This window comes from Eimeria maxima, genomic scaffold, assembly GCF_000499605.1.
Source record: "Eimeria maxima Weybridge genomic scaffold, Emw_scaff1168, whole genome shotgun sequence".
Classification (NCBI taxonomy): domain Eukaryota; phylum Apicomplexa; class Conoidasida; order Eucoccidiorida; family Eimeriidae; genus Eimeria; species Eimeria maxima.
In genome coordinates this window covers 1-11,088 of record NW_013564186.1, presented here as the reverse complement: position 1 = coordinate 11,088, position 11,088 = coordinate 1, and the positions used below count along the sequence as shown (strand labels likewise).

At 49.0% G+C, this 11,088-nt stretch overlaps 2 protein-coding genes across 2 annotated transcripts; one reads left to right on the top strand and one right to left on the bottom strand.

Moving 5' to 3' along the window:
- Positions 1 to 3,502: 3,502 nt before the first annotated feature.
- On the top strand, positions 3,503 to 8,898 carry EMWEY_00049390 (hypothetical protein, conserved; the record flags this gene model as incomplete). The annotated part of the gene is made up of 13 exons (XM_013479482.1): positions 3,503 to 3,528; positions 3,628 to 3,757; positions 3,900 to 4,121; positions 4,300 to 4,537; positions 4,814 to 4,978; positions 5,315 to 5,598; positions 5,801 to 5,962; positions 6,085 to 6,206; positions 6,454 to 6,661; positions 6,854 to 7,265; positions 7,441 to 7,769; positions 8,021 to 8,275; positions 8,380 to 8,898. The coding sequence occupies 13 exons, from the start codon at positions 3,503 to 3,505 to the stop codon at positions 8,896 to 8,898; spliced, it is 3,072 nt and encodes a 1,023-aa protein (XP_013334936.1).
- A 372-nt stretch (positions 8,899 to 9,270) lies between these two features.
- Positions 9,271 to 11,088, bottom strand: EMWEY_00049380 (hypothetical protein, conserved; the record flags this gene model as incomplete). Its single annotated transcript, XM_013479481.1, has 6 exons — positions 9,271 to 9,334; positions 9,479 to 9,591; positions 9,897 to 9,948; positions 10,119 to 10,210; positions 10,349 to 10,640; positions 10,954 to 11,088. Coding segments are annotated over 6 exons (748 nt in total), but the record flags the coding sequence as incomplete, so codon positions are not given.

Below are 11,088 nucleotides of genomic sequence, written 5' to 3'. Positions count from 1 at the left end.
CTCCAAATTTACATCAGCATGGATTGCTGGTTTTGAAATTTCCATCATCGGGAACCTGGTGGAGCCAGCGGTATATTATGTATACCCAGAGTGGATAATCATCGAAATTCCACTATGACAACAGTGTTCTTTGTTCACCAATCCAATGCTGTTTTCCGGGAACAAAAAAGAAGATGCACAGCAGGTACTACATAGAACGCCTAATAAGAAGACCAGATCAGTCATCAAGTCAAGCATGCATGGAAAATGCAAGCATTAAAATACAAAACACGATAGATGGCGTTTTCCGACTGCTGAAAAAGTCGCATCGCCTGAATCTTTATGTAGGGTGAGCCGGAGGCGCCTACCCCAACAGGGTAACACCCCAAGCACATATCAGTCTAACTGTGCACTTTTCAAAACCAGAAGTGGTTTTGAAAACTGTCTGCCCCTCACAGCTTGTGGGTTTTCTAAATACGTTGATGAAGAGATTTCAAGGGGAAGCTCAATAACCCTGAGTCCCTGAATACACCCTTCGACTCCCGTATGAGGGCTGCACCGGTCAACCGGCGGAGGCTTACAAGGTGCTATTGAAGGAAGTCCTATTTATTCATGTCCCTGATAATGAAAGTACGAGCATGTCGTACTTTTGATTGGACTTTAAAATTATTGTGCATGTTGGCTTCTATGCCCCACTGGAAGTAATCGACCCTGCCTGTGCCACTGGCTTGCGACTTGGGACAGCAACTGTGAATATACCTACACAAATATGACACTCTAGCAATTGTCCCTCTCAAGTACTATTTTAATATCTCCCTGAGCAGGTTCCACTTTCAATGCCGCCCCGATTTTTTCTCTTTTTTACGGAGCAATTCTATAACATCAATAAATACAAACCGTGGCTTATCGAATATTTGTGCATTCAAATGGTTTACGCCTATTTATATATGAGGCGCTAATTTTCACCGTTCAACAAGCGTTGCAGATCCGGGTGACAAAATTCTGGGGAGAAGCCGATCTTGGTAAGTTGTAGAATACAAACTCAGAATGGAATATTATTCAGTCATGCTTGGTGATATTTTATACATATGTTATATTGAGAGGCTTATAAAACAATTTATGACTGCTTCTGAGTCTTCAGAATTAGTTGCCTATGGAAGCCAACACACAGTTACATCTAGCTAGGGATGATGCCGTACAACACGGAGTCAATATCTATAAGTTTCACAGACCTACTGCTTGTCTGGTGGCCTATGCAAGTGCAAGGGGCCTCTCAACTGCTGCGAAAAGGATAGAGTTCAACAGACAGCCTGCATGGGGACGAAACAAACAATTTCTCAGGTTCAGGCAGCTAGTGCTATCTCAAGAAGAAGCTCAATGGGGTACTAGTAATGCCATTTACTGCGAAGGCGCAATTTCTTCATCCGCTAGTGTACAGAGGCAGGCAGAGAAATTATAACAGAAGTGTAACGACAGTAATATTCCTTAGGTTGGGGCAGTCATTCGCTGCAGTAGAGTCATAATACTTGCGAGAGGAGTTCGCTAAAGCAGCTGACCTCCACTTGAGTTGTCAAGCGTCTTGCAAGCCCCAAGCGCTGGGGTGTTGCGCACGGGACGCTCTAAGGTTGGACTGGAGGCCAGCTGCATCGGAAGAACTCTCCATTCGTCCTTGAGTATACCAAAGATTCCGACGGTGAGCAGCCAGTATCTGCCAGTTTTACAGTTGGTTGCATCACGCAGTGCATCGGAGGCAAGTGCGAGCAGTAAACCCCACCTTCTATATATAGGTGGGTTGCAGTGTGGTCTCTCTCAAGTTGAGCGATGGATTTGTACTTCCATGCAGATTAGCTGCTATGACCTAAATCAGTGGTTAACAAGTGCCTACAGCAATACTGCAGCAATACTGCATGTATCAATTTGGGGACTGGTTGTGTTTCAACGCGGGGTTGCTTCGCAGCACCACTTGCAACAAGCTGCGCCGCACCTCATTGCTAGCTAACGGCTCTCTCTGATCAACCTAAGACACTTGCACCGCTGTGCCCACGACTCCTGATGACCGTAAGGGAGGCCACTTGTGCTGAAGGGGCATATATCTGGAGTAAACCATCTCCGTTTTAGCCAACGATGGCACTTAGATGAGACCGCGGACAACTTGTACACTCTGTATCACCTAATGTTTCATCTGGGCAGATGTTAGCGGCTACCCTGGGCCCACAGGAAGGGGCCCCACGTGGGCACAAAGCCGTGCCATGCGGTCACAACACTAACATTGTAGGCAATTGCTGAGAACTTCTGCATGCATGCATGCTGCCTCCATTAGTGCACGTTGCCTACTTACGCCAAGTAGGCGTTCACGTGCCAAATACGGGGACACTATGGTTCAACCTCTTCCTTAGGGCAGCATGCCGTTGGGTTGCTGGGCAGGCAACATCCAGCCACTAGGTCGCTGTTCATAGGAGACTGGGAGGATGGCCAGATGCTCTAATGGGACTCATAGCTCGTGCCGTTTTGACTTCGTTGCAGTTCACGGCTGTCCTCTACTACGATCCAAGGTTCACTCAATACAGGCGACAAATGGAATTGATGAGGCCGGAAATCTTGTTGCAGAAATGCGCATCGAATTCCATGGAACCTCCATTTTGGAGTGGCATTGTTAAAAGAAGCCTAATGCAGACAGAAATACACGTATGTTGTACAGCATCATACGCTGGCGTGCTTTGGGTGTAGTGAACAGCTTAGCTTCCCTGTTACTACGTATGTCTCCTCAGTAGGCCTAACTAGGTGTACACTCCAATACTGTAATCTATTCTCCATTCACATTTAACAGACGTTCCATTTAATAAAATATTAATTTCCAAAACATATTTGAGTCCATATTATTACGGGAAAACCCAGAATAATGGAACTGACTGTTGACCCTCCCAGGGGGTCAGTGCCAGAGTCACAGCACCAACCTCGCATCCAGTCCCATGGTTGGTGAAGGCTAGCGAGCACTCTGATCCTATTAGGTTTCCCTTTTCTCTAAAAGTGCCCTAAATCCTTAAACATTCTATCTTATTTAAGCCCTTTAGAGCTACCAGGCCCCGCGGGCACACCTCGAAGGTCCATTGTAGTGCCTGTGCACTACATTGGGGCTGCAGCTCTTCTTCACCCCTCACTGGCTTGCAGGCCGATTGCTCCGTTTCATGCCTGGCTGTTCAAGCCAACAATAGCTGTTCCTTCGTCTGCTCATACTCATTCACATTTAGGCCGTGACCTGCCACTGATGCTGCGAAAATTGATCTCCGGCCTCCTATGATTTTCGCCGAAGGACGCCGGGCTGTGCCGCATGCAAGAGCCGGCCCCATCGATGCATGTGAACAACTCCCCGCCGGTTGTGTCCCGGGGGCCTCTTAAAAGTTTGCTTGCTCTTATGTAGAGGCATTTTGGGAAGTGGAGTAACTGCACGGGTACAACACGAGCTACAACCCTCCGCCCCTTCGACTTCGCATGGAGCCAAGCTCGTAATGGAAGGGATGCAAAAATGGAAACAGCGATATTATCTTGCAGGTGAGGGAATCTTTCATGTTCTTCCAATATGTTGTTGCACAGTAACGCTCATATGTTCTTGAGCGACATTCCCCAGTGCAACTGTTTGCCGCGTTTCAGGTGTATCGACAGCCAACCGCCATCCAGCGTGGAGGCTTTGCAATTCAGTCCCGACGGTCGATGGTTGGCAGTCGGCCGGTCTAGCGGAATAGTTGAAATCTTCAGCTCCGTCAGCCGCCATTTAAAGCTGGTATGTGGTCTGTGGAGGTTTTCACCTCGCAGATACGCAAGCTTCTTCCCGATGCATTCTGATTTCTCGGGGATTTGTGCGATGAACCACACCCAGTATATTTCTCTGTCCGAAGCGATTTTTTGTTGGGTTTCCTTTACAGAGGCTTTCAACGGTTTCATGCAGCTCCGTGCGGAACATCATTTGGTTGCCCTTGACTCTGAGAGCGGCCGCGTCCTCAGCCCTTTCTGAGGCAGGTGGTGTGACTACAGAGCAGACGGAATTCAATGACGTCACCATAGTTTCCCTATTTGAATGGCGTCTTGTAACAACTGGACTTCATGGTGTGATTACATCGTGGAATCTCCGCACTTGCCGCGTACAGGTACGAGTGCGTGCGCATCGGCGGAACACATAGCGGGGGGAAGAGGGAACCGTCGCTTGCGTTTGCATATTGGCAATTTCATTATGTTTCAAGAATTGAATGTTATTCCCCCTTGTCATCCTTCATTTCCGAGTAATTGTGGAGTCGTAGTTGGCCTGTGTGCGTGCTGCCCCGATAGGCCGAGTGTCCCTCAAATGGTGGCGCTGTTTTCTTTCTCTGCCGCTGTCCCCCGGAAATAGGACTTCCGTCCTTCGCTGCTGCATGCGACGATGGTCGCGTCCGGCTCCTGCACGTCTCGGGAATAGCAGACAAAGCTTGCCGTGAGCAAAGCGACGACCCGTATGTTGGGGTGATTTCATCTGACAATGAATCGACTGAGGAAATTCAAGTCACGCACACTCTCCCCAAAACGAAAAGTCCGTCTTCTTATTCTAAGACTGACAGGCAGCGTAATCACTGCGCACGTATTGCCTTTTTGCTTTGCATGAGGCGCATAACACGAAGTGCCCTCCCCATTGTGCTGCTGGAGAGTCCGCTCCTACGGTCTTTTTGCTCCTCGAGGGTAAAGGGCATTACGCGTTCTCGGGGGTTGAATAGGAAAGGCGAAAGACGGAAGTCAGGGAGTATAGGGACCATTGCGTAGAGAGTTGCTGCATGCGCCTTTTGATGTTTGCGTTTTTGTTCGCCATCAGGCCGTTTACTTTCGGTATGTTGGTACTCCCGGGATTTGATTTTTGCGGGAAATGCGACTTCGTGCATTTTGCGGTTTTCGCGCTCGGGACCTCAGAGCGCCTTTGTGGCCGATGGACAGATGGCGCTGGAGAGCAAATTTTTCACAGGAGACTCTAAGTCGGATAGTGAGTTGCGATTTGAGCAGAGCGATTATTCTTTTGTCACATTAATTAATCATTGACGGGGCCTGTGGGTTAAGGATTGTTTAGTCGTGTAGTGCGCACCCCGTGGAGTGAGGGAACAGCAGAATTCAGTCCTTATTTTGTTGTAGTCGTTTTTCCTGTGATTAACACTTGGCGACACCTGAAAGCTAGATATATTGTGTTGGGGTGTATAACTAGCAGTTGTTAATTGACTTCTGCCAAACAAGAGGGGAACTGCGCGCGCCAGCCCAGGTGTTGTGTCCGCACGTTTTAATGGGTCTCGTTTGGTGATGTGCTGTGTTGTTCTGTGAATTTTAGATAGCCCTACTCTCGTTTGGAATCTGAGGGCGCTGCGCCGCCGATCGTTGCTTCTCAGTGGCGACAGTCGAGGACGCATAACCTTGTGGAGCTTGCCCACTTGTGTGCCGCTACAAACATTGCACGTTCACGTTGCTGACGTGCTGGACATGCAGTTGATGGTATGTATAGACAGCTTGATCGCCGACGGAAACCACAGCGACGCGCAAACTGTGAAAAGGAAAGAAGAGGTTGTCCTCTCTGTAGGGGTTGACGGGAAGCTGTCTGCAATTAGCAGGACGGAGGTCAGGCGACAAATTTTTGTGTAGTGGAGTACATGAACATATAAAGATCCCGAAGCACTGAACAGAGGAGAAGCGTCCCTGCACAGCCCGTGCTCCCGTTCTTCTTCAGGGCTTGCTCTGCATCCGCTTCAGCAGCATACACAGCGACAACAGCAGCAAGTTTAGCTTCGACCGTTTGGTGAATTTGTGGCCTGCTGCTCAGGAAGACCGGTGGGTCGTCCGCGCCTGTCGCTATCCTCATTTGTGTGACAGCCAAGCCCTAGCGTGTCTGCCTAAAGTCCCGGGAGGCCCAGATGGCTCTTTGATTGTCACTGGGGCAGCAGATGGAAGCATAAAGTGGATGCGGAACCTCACGGAACTGGCGGTAGGCCATAGGACGAGTGTCAGAGAGTGAAGTACATATTCTCTGTCCATTTTTACACTCGCTTCTGAACCTGGCAATAACTTGCTTAGTAGTTTCTTCATGCGGAGTTTGCCGTTCTTTAGGGTCTCAAGGCACCTTGCTTGCCCTTCTGTTTGTCTCCTACCCTTCGGGGCCTCCAGCGGCCGAAAGTAATTTGGAAGAAGCGGTTGCTGGTGTGTCCGTCTGCTACGGAAATTGGAATATGGTGAGTAATTGAAGGAGGAAAAGAACCATAAGACACTACACGCAGTGTACCAATTTATATTTCACAGATATATAAGACACTACACATAATGTACTAATTTATATTTCACAGACGTCCTACATATTGCACTGTACCTACAGACATGGCGAGCTGTTCCTTTTACTCTTTGTGGTGCACCCTCTCAACTGTCTGCTGGCTGATGATCAAGTTTGCGGCGCTCAAGGGCTACTGTCCTTCTGTACTTCAGGCACATCGAAGATGGGGCACTGAACAACAGTGGCGCAGTGGAGGACAGCAAATCGGCGGAGCCCTCACAGTCTCCTTTGATTAAACTGGCGAAAATATCGCTCCAAAACCAGTCAAAAATTAACTGCTGCGATGCAGCCAAAGATGGACAGCTGTTAGCTGTGGGGGGTAATGACGGGCTGCACCTTTTCGCCTTTCATGTCAAAGAGGTCAGTAGGCACTTTGCCACCGTATTAGCAGTCTAGGCCGTTCCCGCTGCATCTTCACACTGTTAGTTGCTCTTGTGAAACTGTTCACTTGATGTTCACTTGACGTGCATATATTTGCGCACATATTCATGCATAAGCATGTACATGTATTTTCATATATATTTGCTCATGTGTGTGTTTTCGTTGCCTCAGTTGGAAATTCAGGATTTGCAGTGTCTTGGCGCTTGCCGAATAAGGGAGATGGTGACGGCTTTACAGTTCGTTTCTCGTAGTATTCTTGCGTGTTGTTACTTTTCGAACAAAAGCCGCAAGACAGCGAACTATCGCCGCTTGCGCGGAGATGCAAGATCCGCTGAATCTGTTTCAGCGAGTGAATCAGTGGGAAGTGGAGCTGCTGAAAACACGCATAAAAGCCGAGGGCGGGCAGAAGACGAAGGTTGCATCTCCGTTACTCCGAAAAAGTGGATTTGTAAAGAGGTCCCTTGTTTACGGGAGGCGGAAGCACTGCCGGATCGTTTGGGGGAAACAGACGGCACGTTCTGTCTTTCGTTCATCAAAGTCTCCACTGGAACTGAGCTTGCGTCTGTCCGAGACCTACCCTTCCGTAAGGCCATTTGTTTCTCTTCAGACGAAGAATAAAAACGTCCAGCGCTACTAGTGACTGATCTGCGGCGGTATTGTGCTTACTGCCAAGCATACAAGTTTATGGTCAGAGTTTGTAGAATGTGCGATGGCTTGAGGTTTGCTTCTTTATATCCTTTCTGCTATGTTATGCTCAGCGGTTGTGCACATGGACTTGAGCCCTGATAGGAAGAAGCTGGGATGCCTGAACAGCAACAGTTCCATTTTTGTATTTGATGTGGACTCCTTGGAGTTGATGTACTTCTTGCCAAACATTTTTAGAAGGGGAGAGAATGTGGCGAGCTTTTGCTTTTCCCCCGACTCCGCTAGGCTGTTCGTGCTAGGCACCCGCAACGGCTACTTCCTAACGGATGTAAACGAGTTCGACTCTTCTCTAGCAAAGAGCGACGAAAACAACAAAGGCGAAGCGAAAACGGACACGAAAAACAACAAAAAGTTGCAAAAGCAGAGACGGAATGTCCGCTCGGTAGGCTGCACGGGATCTAACACGGAAAATTATGCTTGCTTCTTCCCTCACCATAAACCAGGCAAACCAACAACGGAGAGCAACTGACAGAGGGAAAATGCAAATGGGGAACTCAACATGTGTGCGCTCGCACATTTATTGGGTTCCAGTTCTACATTGCAATATAAGTGTCCGTTTCACCATTGATGACAGAGTCGTCCGTCGAGCGGTGTGCTTTAAACTGCGTGTGTGCCTTTTCTGCCGGTGTGCAGATCCCTGCTCGCCTGCTGTCTAGAGAAGACGGTTCGATTGTTCACTGCAAGTGGGTGGAGGACGAGAGAACAGCGTACGTGCTGTGTATGACGCCTTCCAGCTTATATAAGCTCTCGCTGGACGATGTGACATCGTCTATGGACGTCGAGAACAGGCCTCAAAAAAAACCGGGAGGCGAAATCAGGCTTTTAAATCTGAGTAGTGACTCGGAGGAAGACAGGGATTATCAGGACAGTAGCTGTTCATCGCAAGCGGTACGATGACTTCCTATTTCCCCTCGTGTATCTGTCTAGTAGACATTAGGGGAAGCGCGTAGACAAGCCTTTGAGGACTTGGTATGCGTTTTTGTTTGTTGCAGCGCTCGGTCCCCCGCCAGCTGAAGAAGTTACGAGGGCAGCGCCCCGTCATAATTTCGCCTGCTCCGGCGTATGCGGCGCCTTTCTGTGTGCCTCGCGTGCTTCCTGCTTCTCTCTCTCGGCAGGATAACAATGAGGACTTAAGGTTCCTCTGGAATTCTCAAGGGTCTCCCTCTGGGGCCACCCCAGGCGGCACGGACAGCACCCGTTCAACAGCCACTACGCCCGGCGATTCCCCCGTGAGTCACCAGCGAGCAGACAAGGAAGCCACTGCGGAGGTTAGCAACAAGAAACGAATGTTTAACAGCATTACACGTACAGCGCGGCTGCTCCGCCTAAGCGACAATAAAGGCTTCGTTGGATTTGCACTGGAGAAGTGCGACGGGCAAACGGCAGCCAAAATGCTCCCCTGCCCGAATGGGCCCTGTAGCCGCGCCCTTGTTTTGTTGGAGGTGTTGAACACCGGCGCCCCGAACGAATCGTCGCTTCCTCCATTCAACAGAAAGCGGTATGGCACGTAGTGCATACATGGCCGCCCAACACCGGGCAGCGCCAGAGGCAGGAAGACGGGGAAAGGGGGCAGCAGACTGGTTGTCTGCCCTTCTTGACAGTTGAACTGTCGTTAATAATTTCCGTATTTGTTATGTTGTGTACCTATGGGGCACAATGTTTATTGTGGGTTTTATGGTGCTTCTTGTACTAATGGGACTTTTGTTCTGAGCTCTGAGCGTCAAATGTGCGCGCCGGATGGCATTTTTTGTCGCAAGCCCTTCATTAGCTGTGCCTGGGCTGTTTCCCTGCTATTGTTCCGTTGTATCCACAATAGAGGCACTCCAGGGTAGTATGGCAGCAGAAATTAAAAGAAAAGCTAGGAAGAAAATGTTACGACCTGTTCAGTCGTCGTCATCCATTTTAGGCATATACGCGAAAGTGTTCAAGAGAGAAGTGATGCTCCTCCTGCCGCAGATCGCGCACGCAGCCCACTGCTACAACTAAATGACTAAATCGCGAGAAGTAAATACGTAGTACTGAGTGTGTAGACGGATAGCTAGTGGCCTTCTAACTCTCTGCGGGGGAGGAAGGAGGCGGGGGAATCCTTACATTTCCGTCAGTAGCTCTGAAGGCGTGGTCAGACGCTCGACCTTCACAGCGCTTTCGAAGAGACCCATTAACTGCCGCTTATTCAAAGTTTCCTTCGCCAACAGCAGCAGTGCCTGCATTCACTCCCCAGGCAGGTGCGAATTTCAACGTCAACTGCAGAGGCAGAGCTGCATAACAGCTAGGAGGTATACATATGACTAACAGCGGAAGTTGTTAGGTGATGCCACAGCAAGCCTGCAGATAATATGGGGGAATCCTGGGTTCGGTTCAGCTCCAGCCAGCTTCAGCTATTTATTTGGACATATTTTGACATGCAAAGCGGAAGGGTCGACTGTTGTGTAAACAAAATGAATGCTATCAACTTAAGCAGCATTTCATAAGCAAATTGCACTCGGGACTCCTTTTTTGATTTATGTACCCTCTCCAGTCCGGCGATGTACGACTCGATGCTCTGCATGAAGACGCGGCGGCTGCTCAGCAAAGCGCAAAATCCAGGAAAGTAATAGTTGCATATGCAAAGTGTGATGGCATAATTAGCAAAACTGGCGGAAATACTTGCACTTTCATACGCCCAATATATATGATATATATTTTATATATATTATATACAGCATGAATTTTACTAGGGTGGTGATCTCACTCTTCAGCGGCGAATTCCGATGGGCTTTTGGCTGCAACAGCTTCCAGTTTCGTTGCATTATGGCCAATAAAAGAAATCGTTTCTTGTAGTGTCTGCACAACAATGCACCATGATATCCAGCATGAAATCCCAAGCAGGTCGCATGTATGCGTGTACTGCAGCATCCCTGCCCTAGTAGTGACATTTTAGCATAGCAATATCCAATATATGTCCAATTCAAATTTTCTGACCCTCTCCGTGAGAAAAACGTCAGAGATGGCTTTTTTCGCAGTGCGTTCCTTCAGTTCGAACAGTTTTGTCTTGCATTTGAGCATCCAGTCGACGTTCGAGGGTTGTTTCCTCTTCCAGCGTCGTTGACTACCGTCATCGGGGCTCTCATCGCGATCATGCTTGCGCTGCATTCTGCCACCTTCGTCGCCGCCCTCTTTATTGGGCGGTGATAAACCACCGTCCACTTCAGGACTGGAAAACAAAGGTGAAATGCCTACGCCTGAACCGCGAGCAAGAGGCACCCCGCGACCCCTGCAGCACAACCCCAACACAAAGTTCAAAGAGGCGACAGAATACTATTCATTAGTTGCCCACTGAATGCATACGAATTGAACAACACCACGCATGCCCCAAGGAAAGTGCAGACGGCTTTTTGGCAGTAAATTCACATTGATCCGGGTTCGTTTAACAATGCAGTCAAATGACGAGACACTTGCGTGTAGATATTTGAATGCGTGGATCCATGCTTAGGAAATCATTTACTCGGCGTTTTTGGCACTTATGTGAATTCCCACAAACTAAACGAAAAGCGGAAAAACGGGAACACGAAAATTTAACGGCCGACCTGCCAGCACCCGGTGGGTGCAGCCCTCTGCCCCTCCCTCTCCCGACCTCCGGAGATCTCCCCTCATTTGAATTTGTTTCTCTTGCAGGAACATTTACGGGCGGAGGCGGAGGAGGAGGGGGTGGGGAAGGGGGT